Source organism: Capricornis sumatraensis, chromosome X (genome assembly GCF_032405125.1).
Source record: "Capricornis sumatraensis isolate serow.1 chromosome X, serow.2, whole genome shotgun sequence".
Classification (NCBI taxonomy): Eukaryota; Metazoa; Chordata; class Mammalia; order Artiodactyla; family Bovidae; genus Capricornis; species Capricornis sumatraensis.
The window spans coordinates 67,895,902-67,922,423 of NC_091092.1; the positions used below are offsets into that span (position 1 = coordinate 67,895,902).

General features: G+C 38.2%; 1 protein-coding gene across 1 annotated transcript in view; it reads left to right on the forward strand.

The window, feature by feature from the left end:
* HDX (highly divergent homeobox) overlaps positions 1-26,522 on the forward strand; it is a 214,712-nt gene that overhangs the window by 165,080 nt on the left and 23,110 nt on the right. The window contains exon 6 of the mRNA XM_068962922.1: positions 16,225-16,304. Within this exon, the coding sequence (XP_068819023.1) occupies positions 16,225-16,304 (80 nt within the window). The remainder of the gene's footprint in view (positions 1-16,224; positions 16,305-26,522) is intronic.

A 26,522-nucleotide genomic window follows, 5' to 3' on the forward strand; every position in this document is an offset into this window, starting at 1 on the left:
GGGGTTAATGGGGACTTCCTCCAAGAGGGCTTATGTCACAGGCTGTGTGACCCAGGTCTGCTGCACCCAGAGCCCCTGCCCCTGCAGCAGGCCACTGTTGACCTGGACCTCTGCAAGAGACACTCAAACACTCAAAGGCAGGTCTGGTTTAATCTCTGCATGGTCTCTGGGTCCTGGTGTACACAAGGTTTTGTTTGAGCCCTCCTAGTGTCTCTGGTGGGTATGGGATTTGATTTTAAGTGCGATTTTGGGGTTAAGGCTTGGTATGTGTATAACTCAAAGCATGGGCACTATGCAAAGCAAGGGCAATAACTTGTGCCTCAATAACTTTAGCTACTCCTTAGAGCAAAAACAGGGTCCAAAAACAGTATCACCAGAGGGTCTTTTTTACTTGGTACCATGCATGGACTGTGTCCCAGTTGGCAGGTCAGTGTGGGAGAAATACATATATCAAGGCCAGAAGGTGGGGCCGGCCTCAAGGGCACTGTCAGGTCCAACTCCCATGTAAGTAGGGCCATCTGTATGACCCACATACCCATAAGATACGATGAGGGACAGGGGTTACACTATTAGCCTCTCTATAGCCCTGGTCAATGCTAACATTAGCACAAAGAGATGGGAGTATCCATCCTGACAGCTCAGTACCATCCCTTTTTTCCATACAAAGGGGTTCAATATCCCATAATTCAGCACTCACAGCCAGCAACCTGGAAACCCCATCCCATAATATATGTTATCCTTGGGGGCAAGGCATGCTCCATCATTTCTGCACATCTTGTATGATCACATGCTTTGTCTCATTCCACTCAGCCATCTTCTGCTCTCACTGGAAAGTGCTGCGTTTCCAGGTCCAATTAGCCATAGTCCTAGGCTGAATGCTTAAGGGGAGTCGTGTGGAGCTCCAACAGGGAGCTCACTGCAGACCCAACATGCTGACATATTTTGTACTGTCTTGCAGGTGTGTGCCCAATCTACAATCATATTGGTCATGACACACTTGCAGATGGAAAGACAAAGAGGTCAAATGCACCAGCATAGGCAATTCCTTTCCATCTAATAGAACACATGCAAGCTTTGTGTCTTGCCACAGTTCCTGGTACCTGAGGTTTACCTGGCTTTGTACATCACACATTGTTTACCTGATTGCTCACATCCAGTGGTTCTATATGAAGCATAACAGAAGAACTCATAGTGAAAAGTTGTTGCTGAACCACGAAAGACATCTGGATTTTTGGCCTCTGGAATAGAAGAATTCAAACTGGGGCTAGAGACAAGGGTTGATCACTCAGAGATTTGTGTAATAAAGTTTTATTAAAGTATAAAAGAGATAGAGGAAACTTCTAACATAAACATCAGAAGTGGGCAGAAAGAGTGCCTCCCTGCTAGTCTTTCAGTCAAGTCAAAGTCACTCAGTCATGTCTGACTCTTGCGACCCCATGGACTGTAGCCCAGAAGGTTCCTCTGTCCATGGGATTCTCCAGGCAAGAATACTGGAGTGGGTTGCCATTTCCGTCTCCAAAGGTAATCAGCTTAAGTCAGGTTTAAATCCCCTATGAGTTTACCAATGACATTTTGTTGATGCTGATCACCATAATTCTTTCTCTCAACTACCATACTACAATGCCCTGTATATATATATATATATATATATATATATTTTTTTTTTTTTTAAGGAGGCGGGTGTTTAAAAATGGACTCATTTGTTGTTTTTTTAAGACAATTCCACATAATGTTACTAGTAGGCTAATGATGGAATTCAGCTTGCCACCACCCCACCTCCCACCCAGGCCACTCTTCAAAGCAAATTGCTTTATAGAACTTTCCCAACTGTGCGAGAATTTTGGAGTTAACTGCTAGTCTTTAGTTGGATGTTATATAGTTACTAGCAGTTTGCTAATTAAAGAAAGGAAATGTCTCAAAACTCAGAGAATGGCACCACCTACAAGATGCACTGAGATAACCTTGGCACCAGGTGAGTCATCCCAGGCCATAAATTGATTGACATGAACCTTGAAGAAAGGCAGATTTCCATACAAATATATAGGTTCATTAACATAGATTAGGAGAACAATGCATGAGTATAACATACCGGTTTGTCAAGTTGGTTCTGAGCCTTTAGGCAGAATCAACTTGAAGACAGAGTCTAGGGTTAATACATAGCACATTAACATAGCTTAAGACAAACATTTCCTTAAGAAAAATGCATTGGTTAGCTCAAGGTTTGAGAAAAGTTAAGTTTAGGTTGAACCAGGTGTCATTATGGCAACATAGAATTTTAAGAGAAACCTCCTTTTAAATTTGTATAGAGAAGGGGAAAAAAATACAAGGCTAGTTTCTTTCCTCCTGCCCTTTAAGAGAGAGATAAAAGATGTCTGACACTTGCAGCCTATTTCCTCCGTTTGGAGACCCCTGGCCTTCCTGCCTGTTACCCTCTCAATAGTATGCCACAGGGAGCATACAAATGCACCTTCAGCACTGAGATGGCTCCCTGCAGTCCCAGCCAGGTAACTCGCACACGAGGGAAACAGGTGCTTGTAACCCAGGGTACAACCTGCTTGCAATCTTGGCTATCCATTGCATGTGGTGTGCCTTTATCTTCCATGGCCAAATCCAGTCCACCATCTATCTTTGTGAAATCTTGGTTAGAGCTGGCAACAGGATACTACCTTGGATTCTGTATCCAACCTTTGACAGAATGTCTGTTGTTGTCACTTGCAGTTGTATACATGCAACAGTACAATGCAGAAGAGCCTCCACAGGGGCAACATCAACACTTCGAGGTTTCTCATTAAGGACTTGAAAAACTTCCCATAAGCTTCACGCCCACTCCTTCAAGGAGGGGATCTTTGCAGCCTTCACAGCCCACCCATATGATTCCAAATGCTTTTAAATTGTTCTACATCTGCAAGAGAATCAGAGGTTAGTAGCACATCATAGGACACAGCCTTTACCATATAACTCCACATAGGGAGCCATCCGATTTCCAAAGGTAAGGACACAGCTTCTGGCTTGCAATAAACAAGGTTTCATTCAGCACCAGTGCCAACCAGGGCCATTACCCTCTGTACATTAGCTAGTGACCAGTGAATTGCAAGTTCTACATGGTGCCTCTGGTTCCTACTTGGGCTCTTCAGGAGGGCACCTTGATCTGAGCCCTATTCAAAGCAGAAAAGATCATCATCTAAAGGAACATCCTTGGGTGCCATGTAATCTTTTCACTGAACCACCAGGATCTTTTGCTGTGGGTGCTTCCCAAACTTGATAAACTGCTGCTCCCATCTCAGTTACCTCCATATCTCTAGGAGCAGAGCATTACGCTATCTATCCATTTTATATCTGTCAACTCCCACTGGCAGCAAAACAGCCCACATTTGCATTCTCATCATCCAGATGGGGCCTTTACCAACTCTGGCCCCCTTCAAGGTCTTCACACCTATAATTCCATTTGCCTGTCATTGTTACTCTTTTTCTCCCAATCTAGGCACATTGAGTTCACCTCATAGATGGGGAACCCCACATAGGTTGCAAGAATAGCAGTCAAGGATCCAAAAGTGGTGGACAAGGTATTGTTCAAAATGGCGTCTCAAGCTGCCAGTAAGATGCTCATCATCTGGGCTTTGGGTATTTGAGTTAAATATCGACTGTTTCATGCCCAGGTCTCTCACCACTTTGGTCAACTTGGCATAGGTATGCCATCTACTCACAGTATCCAGGAGCTCTGCTACGTTTGACCACATGGTGCATATGGTAGTGTTAATCCGTTCCATAAGGGTGTGCCTTTGGTTCGGTCCCCCTTGCATGAGTCACCTAGGGTTCTGTAACCTTTGTCTCAATGAGGGGTGAGTGGTTATAGATGCCATCCATTCTATTTCATAGCCAACATGTATGATACTGTCCACCCTTGTGTCCCAAAGTGGCAAGATCATGCTGCCAAGGGTTCCCCTTGCTTTTGCTGAAGTTGAGTACCTGTCAACCAACTCCACCTGAATATATGGTCAATATGTTGTGAACTCAGTTACATTGGGGAGCCCCTTGAGGATGTCCCCCCTGGGCCCTAGGCTGTTCATGCTTCACTTTCTGCTGCACTGGAGCCCACATGAGAGAATCGTGGCCACGTGGTAGCACATATTATATGGTGGCCACTGACTTCCTCCTTCCAGTGGAGACTCAGGCTCTTCTACCTGCTGGGTATCCTGCCAACTATGCCAATTGTCTTGCTGATCCTGTTTGTAATACTAGTTGTCTTACTGGTGCATACTGTTTGCTGGATTTAGAGTAGGCAGGGCTTGAGCTAAGAGATTGGAAGAAGACGTGAGGAGCTATGGGAACTGCAGGCATTTTTATTCTCCCCTGGCTGGCATGGTGGCCATAATACAGCCTCTCTCCTGGCTGATGCAGCAGCCATAACATAACCATAACATAGCCATAACATAGTCATGACATAACCTTACATAATGTAACCATGATGCTGCCCCAATGTAGCCTCAATGCAGCAGTAGCCAGAGCTTTTCAGGTGAAGCTTATATATACTTACAGATCAAAAGTAACCTGTGCCCAAGCAGGTACCTCGTGACATGCATGTGCAGTGCTATAAGTGATTTCAGCTGTTACATAACCATGCATAGTCATTGTTTATAGAACATGGAGTGAGATGGCATGAGAGCGTGGGCAAGAGAGCCTGACTAGCACCATCTTGTCAATTTACCCACACCCTCCTTTCCTCACCTCTGGCTTCTTGGCACTATTGTCCAGGCTGGTGAGTCCAGCCACCCGAAGTGGGTCACACAGTGCTCCTAACAGATAAGACATCTAAAATAGTCAAAGGTATATAATTGAACAGTAGAACTATGGTAAGAAGAAATGGAGGGAGAGAGATATGGGGAGTTTTTGTTCAATGAATGTAAAGTTACAGTTACACAAGAAGAGTAATTTCCAGAGAACTGCTGAACAATTCAGTGCCTTTAGTTAGTACTATAACTGTACAATAAGTGATGCTATACTTTAAAATTTAAGAGGGTAAATCCTGTTAACTGTAACACAAAAAAAGGGGCACAAAGAAATTTTTGGAGGTGATAGATATGTTTATTACCTGGATTTTAGTGATAATAACAAAAATATATACATATTCAAACTCATCAAATTGTATACATTAATTATATGCAGCTTCTGTGTACACATTATACCTCAATAAAATGGAAAAATTAAAATTAAAAAAGAATGAGAAGCCATTGAATTTGGTGTTCAAGTGTTCATAGAAAAAGCAGTTACATAGCGAGAGCAGGCAAGTAGATTCAGTAGGTTGAGTAATGAAAGAGATATAAGAGCTGTTAATGTTGAGAGGATCATGTATTTTAATATCAAGTGTTTGGAAAGTTTTGTGAATTTTCAGGTTCATTCTGTCTCTCTCTCTCTCTCAACATTTTATATTGATGAAGATATTAACACAGAATTTAATGTATAGCTAAACTGTGATGCAAGGAAAATAAAGGAGATAAATAAATAAACCTCTTAATTCTAATTCAGTTGGTTCATGAAGCCATTTTTATCTTCTTTTAGTCTTTACAAATTGCATGTACCTGAGAATACTTGAATGTTTTCAGTGATTCTAAATAGATCCTTAGAGAATAATGTCTGGCAGCTATTTGAGGGACAGAGGAGCAGTTGAGATTTGTGTGTTTCTCTGTGTGGGTGGGAATGCTATGTGGAAATATTCTGATAAAAGGAAATTACAAAAGCCCCTAAGGGGGGGTTTCATTCCCCAACTCCAACTTACCAATCTAAAAGGAGATTTAAAAAAATAATTAGTTAATTAGAAAGAAAAGTGAGTTAATTTTAAGATTGCTAATAGACCACTGCTACTACATGGGCATCCTTTGTCATTCAATAGCATGTTCTCAATGCAGTTGGCATAGAAAGCAAGACTGAAAATAGGAGAAGCCAATGGCACCCCACTCCAGTACTCTTGTCTGGAAACTCCCATGGACGGAGGAGCCTGGTGGGCTGCAGTCCATGGGGTCACTAGGAGTCAGACACAACTGAGCGACTTCACTTTCACTTTTCACTTTCATGCATTGGAGAAGGAAATGGCAACCACTCCAGTGTTTTTGCCTGGAGAATCCCAGGGACAGGGGACCCTGGTGGGCTGCAGTCCATGGGGTCGCACACGATTGATGACTGACATAATGTAATGAGAAGATGGAGAGATAATTTAATGCATAAATCAAAAAACACTTGATGGGAAGTGAAATTGCCTAGAATACCGCTTGGTGGCTTATTTTTCACTGCTTCATGATAATTTTTTCATTCTCATCAGAAATTGCAAAATAAAAATATGAAAGAATTTTCAAATACTGAGAAGGGTCTTTTTCTGTAAGAGTTCCTACTGGTTATTTCTTGTTATTGTCTTCATTTTGCTGATGGAGAATACTAATGTGTTTGATTTAACTGTGTGCTTCTCTTGTGACAATTAAGTAAATTGTATTATCCAGCCTAGACTAATATAATAACTTTAAAATATGATAACCATATTTGTTTCTAGTTATGAAAATGTAGTCAAATACATGCTTGCTTTGAGTCTTCATTAATTATGTCTTAGAGATATAGAGACAGGATAAGCACAGTAACTTGACATACTATAATATTTCAAAAAAACTAAAAATTTGAAACTCAGAGTCCTTTATAACACAGCTGTTGATTCAATAGACTTAGAGTCTTCTAACTGTCTTAGAAGAAAAAAAAATGTCTTTAAATCAGGGCTCACATTTTTTATTTCAAAAAACAATCAAAATCACTTTAAAATATTCTAGGAAAAAAACTACAAGCAGAAATACGGGTTTTTTACAACAGAGCAAAAAGCAAGGTTACCCAAAGTCATGAAACAGTGCTGGTGATCTTTTAGGAGTTTCAAGTCCATCTTTTGCTTCTAAGAAATTAGATACTTTCCTGATACAGAGCTTCTGACTTACCTCTAATTTCCACCTTCTACTTCTCACCTTTGCCTCTTCCATTTCCTTCGTCTTTCCATGTATGGAGATAAAGTGAAAGGAGGTGTGGTTGGGATTGATAAAGAAAAAAATTAACAGGATTCACCTACCCCTATGTTTGTGCTCAGTTGTTCAATCATGTCAGACTCTTTGCGACACCATGGACTGTAGCGAACCAGGATCCTCTGTCCATGGAATTTTCCAGGCAAGAATACAGGAGCAGGTTGCCATTTCCTACTCCAGGGGATCTTCCCAACACAGGGATTGAATCTGCATCTCTTACATCATCTCCTGCATTGGTGGGCGGATTTTTTACCATTGTGCCACCTTGGAAGACCCTCACCCCTCCCCACCCACCCAACTACCAACTTTAGCAAAAGTAATAGATGACTCAGTTTCTTAATTTCAAGTTTTATGTCTACCAAATATATTTTATGGTTGAGGAAGTCTAAAAAGTTTATACTATCCTGAGAGGCAAGCTGTCTAAAATATAGGAACACTCAACATCTATAACGTTAACTTTTATAAATGGCCTCTTTCAGCTGTATGTGTTTTGTATGTGGGTGTGCACATGAAAGATAATTCTACATACAATTACTTAGTGTGAGCATGTGGCTACCACATAGAGTGCCCTCTAGAGTTTTCACTTATTAGTAATTCTACTTATTTTCCAATTAAGAGAGCTGCATTTTTGAATAATAACCAGACACGTTGACAGTGTTTAGCTTTCAAACTTTTACTAATATGTAAGCTGCTGTTACTGCTAAGTCACTTCAGTCGTGTCCAACTCTGTGCGACCCCATAGACGGCAGCCCACCAGGCTCTGCCAACCCTGGGATTCTCCTGGCAAGAGTACTGGAGTGGGTTACCATTTCCTTCTCCAATGCAGGAAAGCAAAAAATGAAAGTGAAGTCACTCAGTCGTGTCCAACTCTTAGCGACCCCATGGACCGCAGCCTACCAGGGTCCTCCGTCCATGGGATTTTCCAGGCAAGAGTACTGGAGTGGGTTGCCATTGCCTTCTCTGAATATGTAAACTATCAGTAAGCAAAAGAAAATGTGCCTTATTCAGCTATATAATACCATACCTTTTTATTTTATAAATCCTAAAAACAATTTTATATGTATCTTACAAAAGAATCAAATAATGAGTGAATATTTTGCTGGTAAAGCAGAACCGTGTACCAAGTTATGAGCAAGTGAGTACAGAAATGTAAGGCAAATCTCTCAGGAATGATACCAGTAATAATCAGTTGATGAGCAATATAATTCCTATTCTGAGGGCACAAATACTAATACCAGCTCTGCAGCTAAATCTGATGACAATTTTCCCTTCCTTTATTTAATTTAGTTGCTGATTACATAGGACTTGAAGTGCAGTGATTTGAAATGTCAAAATAATGAATAAGGTTTCCTTTATCTAGGAACCACTCTTTTTGTTTGTGAAATTTGAACAAAATCTGTACTTTAGTTAATAATAATACTGTATCACATATTAATTTCCTGTTTTTTTTTTTTTTACAATATAGTATTTCTTTATATTCTCAGACTTGGATTAGAAGGTTTTTTTAAAAAATATTACTAAGATGATAAATTTTCTAGACTTTTAGCAACAATATTAGATGCCATATAGTTTGCATGGAATTAATTATATCAAAGTTTTGAGTGAATATAAATTAGAAATCTAGCATCCTATTCATACTAAGTCAATCAAGTGGAATCAAAATATCATAAATTATTTAGCTATGAAAAAATTCAAAATTATTCTAATATATATATTATATTATGCATATTATTTATATACAGATGTATACCAAAGCTTTTGGTATAAAGTTTTGAGAAAGAACACAACAAAAAGAGAGATAGAGAACTTGGAAACATAAACTACATGAAATGAGAGCACTGAATATGCAATATAAAAAGTGAAACAAACTAGATAAACGTAAAAGATCATCATATAGTCCAGTTGTTTCTAAACATGGCTGATCATTAGAAATACATCTGGAGCTTGGAAAAATACCTGGGCATTTGTATTTCTCAAAAAATTCCAAGGTATTTCTGATGTGCATCTGTATTTTAAAAAGTGATTCAGGTCTTTCTATTAAATGGTAGTTTTAGTGACTTAGAATTCCATTATTTTCTATTGACCAATCATGATACAAGATATTAAGCAAATAATATTTGCATAATCACAATAGGAAAGGATGTTCATCAGTTTTCACAATCAATAGCCAGACAAAAAATAAAAGATAATTATAATTGCAAACCATAAAGGAAATATGATTAACCTAACAATACAAAATAATTACATACAATTTGGGGGGTTAAGTAAAGTGATGTGGTAAGTAGAAGTCCATACATGCACACGATTTCATCGGCCCAGCCAATCTGTCTTGTGATTGGTGCATTTAATCTCTTTACATTTAAGGTAATTATTGATATGAAGGAAATGGCAACCCACTCCAATATTCTTGCCTGGAGAATCCCAGGGACGGGGGAGCCTGGTGGGCTGCTGTCTATGGGATCACACAGAGTCGGACACGACTGAAGCGACTTAGCAGCAGCATGATCATATTACCATTTTCTTAATTGTTTGGGTTTATTTTGTGTAGGTCTTTTCTTTCTCTGGTGTTTCCTGCCTAGAGAATTTCCTTTAGCATTTGTTAAAACTTGCTTTGTGGTGCTGAATTTCCTTAACTTGTGCTTATCTAGAAAGCTTTTCATTTCTCCATCAAATCTGAATGAGAGTCTTGCTGGGTAAAGTATTATTGGTTGTAGGTTTGTCCTTTTCATCACTTTATATTGCACCATCCCCTTCTGGCTTGTAGAGTTTCTATTGAGAAATCAGCTGATAACATTATGGGAGTTCCTGTTAGGAACTCTGTTATCTGTCATTTTTCCCTTGGTGCTTTTAATATTTTATGTTTAATTTTTGTCATTTTGATTACTATGTGCCTTGGTGTGTTCCTTCTTGGGTTTATTCTGACTGGGATAAACTCTGTGCTTCCTGGATTTGGTTGACTATTTCTTCTCTCATGTCAAGGAAGTTTTCAGCTATTTTATTATCTCTTCAAATATTTTGGCGCCTTTCTCTCTCTCTTCTCCTTCTGGGACACCCTGTAATGCAAATGTTGGTGTGTTAAAAGTTGTTCCACAGGTCTCTTAGGCTGTCTTCATTTGGTTTTTCATTCTTTTTTTCTATATTTTGTTCTGCAGCAGTGATTTCCACCTTTTTGTCCTCCATGTCATTTATCCATTCTTCTTTCTGAGTGATTCTGCTATTGATTCCTTCTAGTGCATTGTTCATCTCTGTTTATTTTTTCTTTAGTTCCCCTAGGTCTTTGATAAACATTTCTTGCATCTTCTCCATTCTGTTTCCAAGAATCTTGATCATTTTCACTATCTTTATTCTGAATTCTTTTTCTAGAAAGTTGTCCATCTCCACTTAATTTAGTTGATTTTCTGAGATTTTTACCTTGGTCCTTCAACTGGGACATAACTCTATACTTTCTCATTCTCATTAACTTTCTGTAACGTGACTTTCATTCTAGCCACTGTGGTTCTTCTTGCTTCTTCTGTCTGCCCTCTGGTGGATAAGACTAAGAGGTTGGTGTAAGCTTCCTCATGGGAGGGACTGGGGAAACTGGGTCTTGCTCTGGTGGAATAAGACTCTGGTGGAACAAAATTTTAATATAATTACCTGCTGTTGAGTGGGGTGGTTCTACCTCCCTGTTGGTTGATTGGCCTGAAAAGACCCAGCTCTGGGGTCTACGGGCTCTACGGTAGGGTTAATGGCAACCTCCAAGAGAACTTACAAGAGGCAACTTCCAGGACTATTGCTGCCAGTACCCCTGTCCCTGTAACTAGCCACTGCCTACCCACACTCAAGAGGAGATCCTCCAACACTAGCAGGTAAGTCTGGTTCAGTCTCCTGTGGAGTCACTGCTTCTTTCCCCTGGTTTTTGTGAGCTCAAGACTCTGTTTATACCCTCCAAGTGTGGAGTCTTTGTTTCCCTTAGTCCTGTGGAAGGTCTGCAGTCAAACACTGATGGCCTTCAAAGTCATATTACCCGGGGATTCCTAGTCCTTTGCTGGATCTCCAGGCTGGGAAGCCTGACGTGAGGCTTAGAATCTTTACAACATCAGGAGACATTCTTTGGTATTATTGTTTTCCAGTTTGTGAGTCACCCACCCAGTGGGTATGGGATTTGGTTTTACTGTGACTGTGCCCCTCCTACTGTCTTGTTGTGGCTTTTTCTTTGTCTATGGACTTGAAGTATCTCTTTTTTTTTTGCGGGTGGGGGGGGGGAGTGGATTCCAGTGTCTTTCTGCAGATGATTGTTTAACAACTAGTTGCAATTTTGGTGCTCTTGCACTCTTGCAGGAGGGAGATGAGCACATGTCCTTCTACTCTGCCATTTTGAACTGGAAGCCTAGAAACCACTCTTTTCTAGAAACAAAAAATGAGTTTATAGTAGAATTTGTATTAAAACTCTGGTAAATTTTCCCTGAATATCTTTAGTTCTCAATGCACTCATATGTGAGTTCCTGAATGAGCAGTGATTACCTCCTAGTCATCTTCCATGTTCGTACAGGGACTCATATAGCTTTCCATGGGAAGGGATGGACTCAAAAAATCTTAGAACTGATAACTATTTTGTTCTGCTTTCTATGGTGAATTAAATTGTTCATTACCAAGGAGCTGAGAACTTCCACTAATTTATCCAAATAATGTTCATGATATAGTGTTCAGAAATAAAAGAGAAAAACATTACTCATCTGTTTTTCTAAGGGGTAGAGGTGGAAGAAATCTAAGACAAAGGATTAAATTGTAGGCACACTATGCTGTGAATTAGCCACTTCTTCTAGCTCAACATGAAGCTTTCTAGTACAACTGATTTTTCTGAATTGATTTTCTTTTTTTTTAATTTTTTTTTCTTTTCTCATTTTTAAACTATTGAGTTTTTTTTTTTTTAAATTTTCATTGTTGTCTTATTGTTATTTAATGTGACAGTCAGGCATTGACTACTCATTCAAATTTAAAGTTTGCTAACTTCCTTTTCCAGTTTTGTTGAGATATAATTGACATACAACACAGTATAAGTTTAAGGTACATAACATAATGGTATGAATTGCATACATCATCAAATGATTACCACGAAAGTTTTTGTAAAGGCTCCTCACCTCGAATAGAAAAAAGTGCTAAAGAAATAGAAAACAAATTTTCCTTGCAATGAGAGCTCTTAGGATTTACTCTCCTAACAATTTTCATTTATAACACACAGCCATGTTACATCACTTTGTTGACAAAGGTTCCTATAGTCAAAGTTATGGTTTTTCCAGTAGTCATGTACAGATGTGAGAGTTGGACCATGAAGAAGGCTGGGTACTGAAGAATTGATGCTTTTGAATTGTGGTGCTGGAGAAGACTCTTGAGAGTCCTTTGGACTGCACAGACATAAAACCAGTCACTCCTAAAGGAAATCAACCCTGAATATCTATTGGAAGGACTGATGCTGAAGTTCCAAAATTTTGGCCACCTGATGCAAAGAGCTGACTCACTAGAAAAGACCCTGATGCAGGGAAAGTTTGAAGGCAGGAAGAGAAGGGAATGATAGAGGATGAGATGGTTGGATGGCATCACTGACTCAATGGACATGAGTTTGAGCAAGCTTTGTGAGATGGTGAAGGACAGGAAGGCCTGGCATGCTGCAGTCCAAAGAAGTTGGACATGACTGAGCAACTGAACAACAGCAACAAGATTACATGGTAGTTTTATTTTTTAATTTTTGAGGAGTCTTCATGCTGTTATCCTTAGTTTCTGCCAGCACCAAATGTACATTCCCACCAACAGTGCAGGAGGGTGCCCTCTTCTCCACATCCTGGCCAACAGTTGTTATTTCTTGTTTTTTTGATAACAGACATTCTGACAGATGTGAAGTGATATCTCACTGTTGTTGTGATTTGCATTTCCCTGATGATTAGTGATATTGACCGTCTTTTCCTGTTGGTCATCCATATGTTTTCTTTGGAAAAATGTTTACTCACTGAAAAATGTCAGTTTTTCATTCGGTTGTTTGTATTTTTTATATCGAGTTCTATGAGATCTTTGTATATTTTGGGTCTTAACCCTTATCAGATACATCCATTGCAAATAATTTGTCCCATTTCAGTAGGTGACCTTTTCATTTTATTGAGTTTCCTTCACTGTGTGAAAACTTTTATTTTGATGTAGTCTCATTAGTTTATTTTTACTTTTGTTTCCCTTGATTGAGGATATATATCCAAAAAATATCACTGAAACTGATGTCAAAGAGCAAATTACCTATGTTTTCTAGTAGAAGTTTTATGATTTCAGATATTACAGGTACATCTTTAATTTGTTTTGAGTTTTTGTATATGCTGTGAGAAAATAGTCTATTTTGATTCTTTTCAAAGTAGCTGTCCAGTTTTTTCAATAGTATTTATTGGAGAAGCTATACTTTCTCCACTGTATATGCTTGCCTCCCTTGTCATAAATTAATTGCTCATATAAGTGTGGGTTCATTTCTGGTTCTGTATTTGCTTCTGTTGATCTATGCATCTGTGTTTGTGATAGAAACTTACTGTTGAATACTGTAGCTTTGTAGAATAGTATGAAATTGGGGAGCATGTTATCTCTTTTTTTGTTCTATTAAAATTGTTTCACCTATTCAGGGTTGTTTGTGTTTCCACACTAATTTTAGACATATTTCTAGTTCTTTAAAAAATGCCATTGGTATTTTGTTAGGGAACATGTTGAATCTCTAGATTACCTTGCAGAGTATAGTTCTTTTAACAATACTAATTCTTCCAACCATGAACACAATTTCTTTCCATCTGTTTTGTCATCTTCAATTTCTTTCTTCAGTATCTTATAATTTTAGAGCATAGATCTTTTACCTCCTTAGTTAGATATATCCCCTGGTAATTTATGCTTCTTGATGTGATTGTGAATGGGATTGTTTTCATAAGTTCTCTTTCTGCTAATCCACTATTAGTGTATAGAAACACAACAGATCTCTGCATATTAATTTTCTCTCCTGCAACTTTACCAAATTCATTGATGAGTTCTAGTACTTTTTGATGGTGTCTTTAGGTGGCTCAGATGGTAAAGCATCTGTCTGCAACGCAGGACACCCAGATTCAATCCCTGGGTTGGGAAGCTCCTCTGGAAAAGGAAAGGACAGCCCACTCCAGTACTCTTGCCTGGAAAATCCCATGGACGGAGGAGCCTGGTAGGCTACAGTCCATGGGGTCGCAAAGAGTCAGACATGACTGAGTAACTTCACTTTCATTTTAGTATTTTCTATGTACAGTGTCATAACATCTTTAAATGGTAGCAATTTTCCTTGTTCCTTTCATATTTGGGTATTTTTATTTCATTTTGTTATCTGATTGCTTTGGTTAGGACTTCCAATACTATGTTGAATAAAAGTGGTAAAAGTGCCATTCACTGGTGAACAGAGTTGGGTCCCACAGTCTCTGGCTTCAGGGCCCTGGGAGTCCTAGGTTAGTGCAAGTGCACTGTTGACCTGGGCCAGGTCCTGGGCATTCTGGTAGATGTGGCCAGGTCCTGGAGCAACTAGGAGTTTAGGAGCTCCTAAAGCAATCAGTCTGCTGGTTGGTGAGACTGTGTCCCCACTTGGCTAGCTATTTGGCCTGGGGCATCTCAGAACTGGGGTGGGGTGGGTCCTGACAAGAATAGGCTAGAGGGAGGATTACAAAATAGTGCTTACCAGCACCAGTATACTTATGGTGGAATGAACTCCCCTAAATGGCTACTGCTAGCTTCTATGTTTCCAAGGTAAATTTCATTTGCCTCCTGCCTCCAGGAGGATTTTCAAGATCAGAGCCCAAGCTCCTTTCAAATTACTGCTTCTGCCCTGGACCTTGGAGGGTGAGATTTTGTGTGCCCTTTATGAATGGAGTATTTTCCCTACAGCCCTCTGACTCTCTTGAATGTAAGCCCTGCTGCCCTTCAAAGTCAAACATTCTGAGGGCTCATCTTCCCAGTGCAAGACTCCTAGACTGGAGTGCATGATGTGGGGCTCAGATCCCTCTCTCCTTGGGAGAGAATCTCTGCAATTATAGTTGTCCTCCTGTTTGTGGGTCATTTTCCCCAAGGGTGTAGGTCTTCACTGTACTGTGTCTTCACCCATCTGACCCCTTTCCTTGTGATCCCTTCATTATATTTCCAGCAGTCGATCTTTTCTACTTGTCTTCATATTGTTCTCAAGGGTAGTTGCTCTGTAAATAGTTGCCATTTGGGTGTGTCTATGAAAGGAGGTTAGCTCATCTTGGCCAGTCCCCCTACAGTATGGGGGTACTAAATTTTGATCATAAAAGGAATACACGTTCATTATAGAAAATTTTGGAACATACAATGAAAAAATTAGAAAAAAATCATACCCCTCAGTCATATCCATTCTTGAAATGGGGGTGAGAAAATACTTATGTCAGTGCTTTCTCTTTGCATATATACAGGATCATTTATGTGTGTCTGTGTACACTCGTATACACATTCCTTTTTACAAACTTGAAAATGTGCTATATTTATAGTTTTATACCATGTATTTAAACATTATTTTTATCACTTTTTTCTTATTAAAATAAGCACTACATGTTTATTGTAAAAAGTATTTAAATATAAATAAACAAATGAAAGAAAATAAGAATTATCAAAGCAAGTAAATTAGACAAAATGAAGAGTAATAAAAGTTGTCTGTAATTCCATTCAGAAATAATAATGGCAATGCCTTGGTGTAAATAGTGTCAGTCTTTTTTTTTTTTTCCATGAAAATATATGCTTTTCCTCTTAAACAAAATTAAGATCACAGTGTACCTACATAGTAGATTTTGTCACCTTCAGTTTTTCTCTTTCCAATAGGTATGAATATTTTCTTTATTATCAACTCTTCTTCTACTTCATTTTTTAGTTCTTTTATAGCATTTACTGTAAGGATAAGCCCCACATGATTTATCCAAGCCTCTATTGTTAACCATATAAACACTTCAGATTTTTCAATTATAAACATCACAGTGATGACATCCTTAAATTTGAACCCATCCACACATATTTTCTTAGAATACACTGTTAGAAGTAGAATTGCCATTTGTGTCTTTTTACAATAGAGAAATTATTAAAGTTATTTTGAAAAAAGAGTTTGCAATAAAGACTTAAGGAATGAAAAATGAAATCATGACCTTCTTTGTTTCTATAGAGGAGTCAAATGAAGTTGTTCCAAATGAGGCAAGGGCTCATAAGGAAGAGAACCACCATGCAGTATCTGCAGATAATGTGGTACGTACACTTTCGGATATTTTCCTCATCACATGATGGATTGCAAGGATTTATTTCCCATTGGTGACAATATCAGCATTGTCAGAAAAAAGTCTTGCTTCACAAATCAAAACAAATCTGTTACCAATGCAATAATGTATCTTATAGGGTTTAATAAATGAAATTTAAAGTGATATCATTTGTATCTTTTTTAATGTAAGAGCTTTGCAAATATGAAAACCTAATGCCTACTATATATGTGACATTTTAAACATAACAAGTTATTTTGCTTCAACATATTCAGCAAATAGCCAATTTCTTCTCATTTGACAGATGACAGAATTTTAAAAGTTTAGCATGAGACCATGAAAGAAGTCATTCTTAGTTCTGGAACTTGTATCCATGGATTCCTGATTCTTGTGTTCTCTGTTCAGACCATACCTGTCTCCACTGTATGGAAACTTTTCTTATTTTTAGTTAAATTGGACTCAGCTAGTCATCTTAAAAATTGTAGTAATAGAGGAAAGGTGGTATTAAAAAACTGAGTAGCAAGCAGACATAGCCTACGTGTGGATTACACTAGGTTTTATAAAAACGTAAACATTATTGGTATATAGAGATGCTCTCGAAGCAGTTGTTTTAGCAGTATCTGTTTATATTCTGACTCAACAAAGTAATTCAGAAATCAAGATGGTATTAACCCAAAGTCAGACATAAAGGAAAATGTCATTGTACTGTTGTTTTTGTTTTCAAATCAGTGTTTTTTGCTTCATTGTAATGTTTACAACCGGTCCATATAATGGATTTTTGTGTTACAAAATAGCTGTAACTTCAAGATTTACCCTGGCTTCTGTCACATCACTTTAATAAAACTTGAGCACATAAAATACAGTTTTGTTCTTTTTTGTTATATACAAACTATTTATAACTGTGTTTTCCACATACAGAGTGTAGTTTAGGATAGTATTTTACTGATTTCAGTCCTGATTTAAGTTGATGGTTGACCTACATAAATTGAATGGACATATAGGAAAATAAGATTTTATTTTGAGGCAAAGCTGTGTTTTCATTAGATAGCTAGTAATAATTGTTTTCTACAGTTATTAATTGTGCCAGTATTCTTAATTCCACTATCTAATAATCTCCTTTGCTCTAAATTTGAGAATACTATTACAAATTATATGCAGTTATTTACAAATTGGAAACTTTGTTCCCCTAAAGACATGCTCATTTTCTGTCTGAATTTCTCAGCATTGAATCTCCCTTGTGGCAGACATTTGAAAACAATGAATGAATTCCAGGCATGGGATGACTCACAGTCACTAACACACCTAATTTATTTTTAAAAAGATTGATTTTCAGAGACAAAACTTCAAATTTTCAAAGGTTGATTTCCTCTGCCTATAACTTTGAGTGTCCCCAATTATTCATGGATGTCAAATCACAAAGACATACAAGACCTATTTATATGCACAAATCTATACAGTGGCCCCCTCAAGCCTTCTCCCTTGATTACTTAGCTCTTTTTGCCCAGAACCTATCCAAATAGAAAAACCTAAACAATAACATTAAAAAAACATATCAAATCATTGTTATGTTATGGTGAGAGCCAACATGAGTAAGCCCCAAGTTTACAGTTATTATAATAGAAAACAAAACATTAGATTCATCTCCAGGCAGTAGTACAAAGCAATTCCTTTGTAGCTTTCCTTTCTGACTCAGAAGCCTGCTGGTAACAAACTCTGTTATGGTATCATATCCCCAAAGGCAATATATCAAATATTCCACATTCGTTTGTGATTTTTAATCACCATATCAATTTCTGGCTAGGAAATTTGATTTCAAATTCTGCCTGTGACATGTTGCTATTAATGTGATGGTTCTTAAAAGACTGCCTAGTGACTAAGTCTAGCTTAGCTTTTCTCTTTTAAAATTTTCTTTTGGGTTGTCAAGGTTTAAATGTTTAAAGTTTTTTTTTTTTTTTAACTGCATTATTCATATGCAACAGAAAAATTTGAAGCAGATTTTGTCTTTGGGTTTTGGTGTTGATTTTCTTGAAAAAGAATTCTATGATTAGAGATTCTATGGTTGGAGCTTATCAGCCTTTCTTTCCATTGATGTTAAGCTGTTATGTTAATTCTTTTGATAAATATTTAATTAGTACCTACTGTGTGCAAGATACTATACAAACTATGCTGTACATCAATTCTGAAGATAAGAGCAGTTTTTTGTTTTTTTTTTTTTTCCCCTTGGGGATGGACTTGATCACTGCCTCCTATACAATGTCACAAACCTCCATCCATAGTTCAATGTCCACTATGGACAGAGGTTCATGACAATGTACAAGAGGCAGGGATCAAGATAATCCCCAAGAAAAAGAAATGTAAAACTGGCAAAACGGTTGTCTAGGAAGATTTACAAATAGCTGAGAAAACAAGAGACACTAAAGGCAAAGGAGGAAAAGAACGATATATCCATGTGAATGCAGAGTTCTGAAGAATAACAAGGAGAGATAAGAAAGCCTTCCTGGTGGTCCTAAGATGGTGGAGGAATAAGACGGGGAGACCACTTTCTCCCCCACAAATTCATCAAAAGAACATTTCAGTGCTGAGTAAATTCCACAAAACAACTTCTGAATACTGGCAGAGGACATCAGGCACCCAGAAAAGCAGCTCATTGTCTTCGAAAACGGATAGGAAAAAATATAAAAGACAGAAAAAGAGACAAAAGAGGGAGGGAGGGAGCTCCATCCCAGGAAGGGAGTCTCAAAAAAAGAGAAGTTTGCAAATACCAGGAAACACTCTCACTGCCTAGTCTGTGGTGAGCCTTGGAAGCACAGAAGGCAACATAACAGGGAGGAAAAATGAATAAATAATTAAACCCACAGATTACTAGCCCAACGGTAACTCCCCCAGCGGAGAAGCAGCACAGATGCCTGCATCTGCCACTAGCAAGCGGGGGCTGGGCAGGGAGGCACAGTCTGCATTGCTTATTAAGGATCGGGCCCGAATGCCCTGAGTGTAACCAGAGCGAACTAACTTGGGCTAGCAAACCAGACTGTGGGACAGCTACCACGTGAAAAGCGCTAGCATAAGACACCACCAGGACCATGCACAGAACAAAGGATGGAACAGAATTAGCTGGCTGCAGAACCTTCCCCTCCAGTGACAGGCAGCCAGAGCTGGAAGGGCCAAAAGGGGGCAATAGCAACACCAGAGAGACATTAACTACCTGCCAACATGCTTCTTTGCTAACTAAGACTTCTTGGGGTTCTGGACAGTCATCATCTGCCTGAGAAGGTGTGCCAGTTGTACAACCAGAAAACTGAGAGCAGGGACGGGAGAGGTGATAAGTCGCAGCAAAGGCGCTTGCCGAACACCTGAGCTACTCTGACCTGGGAAGGTCACAAAACGCAGGCCCAACAGAGTCTGCGCCTCTGAGGACTACTGAGAGCCTGAGCCTGAGTGGATTAGACCTGGGAGGTGCATGCAGCCCAGGGCCGGCCTCAGACGGTTCCCGGCAGAGCAACCTAGAGTCTGAGCTGTGTGTGCCTGAGCGGGGGCAGGCCCAGCATGGCTGAGACACTGCAAGCACACACCAGTGTTATTTGTTTGCAGCATCCCTCCCTCCCGGAGCGTGACTGAACAAGTGAGCCTAAAAAAACGTGTCTACCACTGCCCCCCTTGTGTTAGGGCAGAAATCAGACACTGAAGAGACCAGCAAACAGAAGAAGCTAAAACAGAGGGAACCGCCTTGGAAGTGACAGGTGCAATAGATTAAAACCTTGTCTTTAGTACCAACTACATAGGAAGGGGCCTATAGATCTTGAGAAATATAAGCCAGACCAAGGAACTATCTGAAAATGAACTGACCCCACACTGCCCACAACAACACCAGAGAAAGTCCTAGATATATCTTTACTATTTTCACGATCATTCTTTCTTTTTTTGGGTTTTTTTTCTTTTCTTCCTCTTCTTTTTTTAACATTTTTTTAATTTTTAAGTCCTCTATTTTTCCTTTAATTTTCATTTTTATAACCTAGTATTATTTTTCAAAAAAAGACCCTATTTGTAAAGCAAACTTCATATATATATATATATATATATATATATATATATATATATATATAGTTTTAATAATTCTTGAGACTTTGTTTATTTCTTTCTTCTCCTTTTCTTTAATATTGTATTTTTGAAAATCCAACCTCTACTCTAGATTTTTAATCTTTGCTTTTTGGTATTTGTTATCAATTTTGTACTTTCAAAAACCTAATTTTCAGTGCCCATTTTTACTTGAGAGTGAGATTACTGGCTTGACTGCTCTCTCCTCCTTTGGACTCTCCTTTTTCTCCACCAGGTTGTCTCTGTCTCCTCCATCTCCCTTCTCTTCTCTACCCAACCCTGTGAATCTCTGTGTGTTCCAGATGGTGGAGAACACTTAGGGAACAGATTACTGGCTGAATCGGTCTCTCTCCTTTTCATTCCCCACTTTTATCCTCCTAACCACCTCTGTCTCCTTCATCCTCTCCTCTTCTCTGTATAACTCTGTGAACATCTCTGAGCGATCCAGACTCTGGAGCACACATTAGGAAGTGATTACTGGCTAGCTTGCTCTCTCCTCTTTTGATTCCACCTCATCTCATTTGGGTCACCTCTAACTCCCCCCTCCCTCTTCTCTTCTCTTCTCCATGTAACTCTGTGAACCTCTCTGGATGTCCCTCAATCTGGAGAAACTTTTCATCTTTAACCTAGATGTTTTATCAACAGTGCAGTATAGAAAGAGAAGTCTTGAGACTACTGTAAAAATAAAACTGAAAACCAGAAGCAGGAGGCTTAAGTCCAAATCCTGAGAACATCAGAGAACTCCTGACTCCAGGGAACATTAATTGATAGGAGCTCATCAAATGCCTCCATACCTACACTGAAACCAAGCACCACTCAAGGGCCAACAAGTTCCAGAGCAAGATATACCATGCAAATTCTTCAGCAACTCAGGAACACAGCCCTGAGCTTCAAGATACAGGCTGCCCAAAGTTACTCCGAAAGCACTGACATCTCATAACTAATTACTCAACACTTCATTGCACTCCAGAGAGAAGAAATCCAGCTCCACCCACCAGAACACCGACACAAGCTTCCTTAACAAAGAAACCTTGCCAAGCCACCCGTACAACCCCAACCACAGTGAGGAAACTGCACAATAAAGAGAACTCCACAAACTGCCAAATATAGAAAGGCCACCCCAAATGCAGCAATATAACCAAGATGAAGAGACAGAGGAATATCCAGCAGGTAAAGGAACAGGAGAAATGCCCACCAAACCAAACAAAAGAGGAAGAGATAGGGAATCTACCTGAGAAAGAATTCCGAATAATGATAGTGAAAATGATCCAAAATCTTGAAATCAAAATGGAATCACAGACAAATAGCCTGGAGACAAGGATTGAGAAGATGCAAGAAAGGATTAACAAGGACCTAGAAGAAATAAAAAAGAGTCAATATATAATGAATAATGCAATAAATGAGATCAGAAACACTCTGGAGGCAACAAATAGTAGAATAACAGGCAGAAGATAGGATTAGTGAAATAGAAGATAGAATGGTAGAAATAATAAATGAATCAGAGAGGAAAAAAGAAAAATGAATTAAACGAAATGAAGACAATCTCAGAGACATCCAGGACAATATGAAAGGCTCCAACATTCGAATTATAGGAGTCCCAGAAGAAGAAGATAAAAAGAAAGACCATGAGAAAATACTTGAAGAGATAATAGTTGAAAAATTCCCTAAAATGGGGAAGGAAATAATCACTCAAGTCCAAGAAACCCAGAGAGTTCCAAATAGGATAAACCCAAGGTGAAACACCCCAAGACACATATTAATCAAATTAACAAAGATCAAACACAAAGAACAAATATTAAAAGCAGCAAGGGAAAAACAACAAATAACACACAAGTGGATTCCCATAAGGGTAACAGCTAGTCTTTCAATAGAAACTCTTCAAGCCAGCGGGGAATGGCAAGACATACTTAAAGTGATGAAAGAAAATAACTTACAGTCGAGATTACTGTACCCAGGAAGGATCTCATTCAAATATGAGGGAGAAATCAAAAGCTTTACAGACAAGCAAAAGCTGAGAGAATTCAGGACAACCAAACCAGCTCTCCAACAAATGCTAAAGGATCTTCTCTAGACAGGAAACACAAAAAGGGCATATAAACCCAAACCCAAAACAATAAAGTAAATGGCAATGGGATCATACTTATCAATAATTACCTTAAATGTAAATGGGTTGAATGCCCAACCAGAAGACAGAGACTGGCTGAATGGATACAAAAACAAGAAACGTACATATGCTACCTACAAGAGACCCACCTCAAAACAATGGACACAAACCGACTGAAAGTGAAGGGCTGGAAAAAGTTATTCCACGCAAATAGAGACCAAAAGAAAGCAGGAGTGGCAATACTCATATCAGATAAAATAGACTTTAAAACTAAGGCTGTGAAAAGAGACAAAGAAGGACACTACATAATGATCAAAGGATCAATCCAAGAAGAAGATAAAACAATTATGAATATATATGCACCCAACATAGGAACACCACAATATGTAAGACAAATGCTAATAAGTATGAAAGGGGAAATTAACAATAACACAGTAATAGTGGGAGACTTTAATACCCCACTCACACCTATGGATAGATCAACTAAACAGAAAATTAACAAATAAACACAAACTTTAAATGATACAGTAGACCAGTTAGACCTAATTGATATCTATAGGACATTTGACCCCAAAACAATGAATTTCACCTTTTTCTCAAGTGCTAACGGAAACTTCTTCAGGATAGATCACATCCTGGGCCACAAATCTAGCCGTGATAAATTCAAAAAAAATTGAAGTCATTCCAAGCATCTTTTTTGACCATAATGCAGTGAGATTAGAACTCAATTATAGGAGAAAAACTATTAAAAAATCCAACATATGGAGGCTGAACAACACGCTGCTAAAAAACCAACAAATCACAGATGAAATCAAAAAAGAAATCAAATTATGCATAGAAACGAATGAAAATGAAAACACAACAACCCCAAACCTGTGGGACACTATAAAAGCAGTGCTAAAGGGAAAGTTCATAGCAATACAGGCATATCTTAAGAAACAAGAAAAACATCAAATAAATAACCTAACACTACACCTAAAGCAACTAGAAAAGGAAGAAATGGAAAACTTCAGGTTTAGTAGAAGGAAAGAAATCTTAAAAATTAAGGCAGAAATAAATGCAAAAGAAACAAAAGAGATCATAGCAAAAATCAACAAAGCCAAAAGCTGTTTCTTTGAAGAGATAAATAAAATTGCCAAACCGTTAGCCAGACTCATCAAGAAACAAAGGGAGAAAATAAAATCAATAAAATTAGAAATGAAAATGGAGAGATCACAACAGACAACACAGAAATACAAAGGATCATAAGAGACTATTATCACCAACTATATGCCAACAAAATGGACAACACAGAAGAAATGGACAAATTCTTAGAAAAATACAACTTTCCAAAAGTGAACCAGGAAGAAATAGAAAATCTTAACAGACCTATCACAAGCATGGAAATTGAAACTGTAATCAGAAATCTTCCAGCAAACAAAAGCCCAGGTCCAGACGGCTTCACAGCTGAATTTTACCAAAAATTTCGAGAAGAGCTAACATCTATCCTACTCAAACTCTTCCAGAAAATTGCAGAGGAAGGTAAACTTCCAAACGTATTCTATGAGGCCACCATCGCCCTAATACCAAAACCTGACAAAGATGCCACAAAAAAAGAAAACTACAGGCCAATATCACTGATGAAAATAGATGCAAAAATCCTTAACAAAATTCTAGCAAACAGAATCCAACAACACATTAAAAAGATCATACACCATGACCAAGTGGGCTTTATCCCAAGGATGCAAGGATTCTTCAATATCTACAAATCAATCAATGTAATACAAAACTTTAACAAATTTAAAAATAAAAGCCATACGATTATCTCAATAGATGCAGAGAAAGCCTTTGACAAAATTCAACATCCATTTTTGATAAAAACTCTCCAGAAAACAGGAATAGAAGGAACATACCTCAACATAATAAAAGCTATATATGACAAACCCACAGCAAACATTATCCTCAATGGTGAAAAATTGAAAGCATTTCCCCTGAAGTCAGGAACAAGACAAGGGTGCCCACTTTCACTGCTACTATTCAACATAGTTTTGGAAGTTTTGGCTACAGCAATCAGAGCAGAAAAAGAAAGAAAAGGAATCCAAATTGGAAAAGAAGAAGTAAAACTCTCACTGTTTGCAGATGACATGATCCTCTGCATAGAAAACCGTAAAGACTCCACCAGAAAATTACTAGAGCTAATCAATGAATATAGTAAAATTGCAGGATATAAAATCAACACACAGAAATCCCCTGCATTCCTACACACTGACAATGATAAATAGAAAGAGAAATTAAGGAAACAATTGCATTCACCATTACAATGAAAAGAATAAAATATGTAGGAATATATCTACTTAAAGAACCTAAAGACATATATATATAGAAAACTATAAAACACTGGTGAAAGAAATCAAAGAGGACACTAATAGATGGAGAAATATACCATGTTCAAGGATTGGAAGAATCAATATAGTGAACATAAGTATACTACCCAAAGCAATCTATAGATTCAATGCAATCCCTATCAAGCTACCAACAGTATTTTTCATAGAGCTAAAACAAATAATTTCACAATTTGTATGGAAATACAAAAAACCTTGAATAGCCAAAGCAATCTTGAGAAAGAAGAATGGAACTGGAGGAATCAACCACTTTTAAAAGAATGAAACTAGAACACTTTCTAACAGCATACACAAAAATAAACTCAAAATGGATTAAAGATCTAAATGTAAGACCAGAAGCGATAAAACTCCTAGAGGAGAACATAGGCAAAACACTCTCTGACATAAATCACAGCAGGATCCTCTATGACCCACCTCCCAGAATATTGGAAATAAAAGCAAAAATAAACAAATGGGACCTAATTAAAATTAAAAGCTTCTGCACAATAAAGGAAACTATAAGCAAGGTGAAAAGTCAGCCTTTGGAATGGAGAAAATAATAGCAAATGAAGCAACTGACAAACAACTAATCTCAAAAATATATAAGCAGCTCCTACAGCTCAATTCCAGAAAAATAAAAGACCCAGTCAAAAAAATGGGCTGAAGAACTAAACAGATATTTCTCTAAAGAAGACATACTGATGGCTAACAAACACATGAAAAGATGATCAACATCACTCATTATCAGAGAAATGCAAACCAAGACCACAATGAGGTACCATTTCATGCCAGTCAGAATGGCTGTTATCCAAAAGTCTACAAGCAATAAATGCTGGAGAGGGTGTGGAGAAATGGGAACCCTCTTATACTGTTGGTGGGAATGCAAACTAGTCCAGCCACTATGGAGTACAGCATGGAGATTCCTTAGAAAAACTGGAAATAGAACTGCCTTATGACCCAGCAATCCCCCTGCTGGGCGTATACAGCAAGGAAACCAGAATTGAAAGAGACATGTGTACCCCAATGTTCATCATGGCATTGTTTATAATAGCCAGGAAATGGAAGCAACCTAGATGTCCATCAGCAGATGAATGGATAAGAAAGCTGTGGTACATATGCACAATGGAGTATTACTCAGCCATTAAAAGAATACATTTGAGTCAGTTCTAATGAAGTGGATGAAACTGGAACATATACAGAGTGAAGTAAGCTAGAAATAAAAACACCAATACAGCATACTAACACATATATATGGAATTTAGAAAGATGGTAACAATAACCATGTATGCAAGACAGCAATAGAGACACAGATGTATAGAACAGACTTTTCGACTCTGTGAAGACGGGAAAGGTGGGATGATTTGGGAGAATGTCACTGAAACATGTATAATATCATGTAAGAAACGCATCGCCAGTCTAGGTTTGATACAGGATACAGGATGCTTGGGGCTGGTGCACTGGGATGACCCAGAGAGATGGTATCGGGAGGGAGAATGGAGGGGGGCTCAGGACTGGGAACTCATGTACACCCGTGGCAGATTCATGTTGATGTATGGCAAAATCAATACAGCATTGTAAAGTAAAATAAAGTAAAAAAAAAAAAAAAAGGTAAAAAAATAATATGTTTGTTCATTTAAAAAAAAAAAAAAAGAAA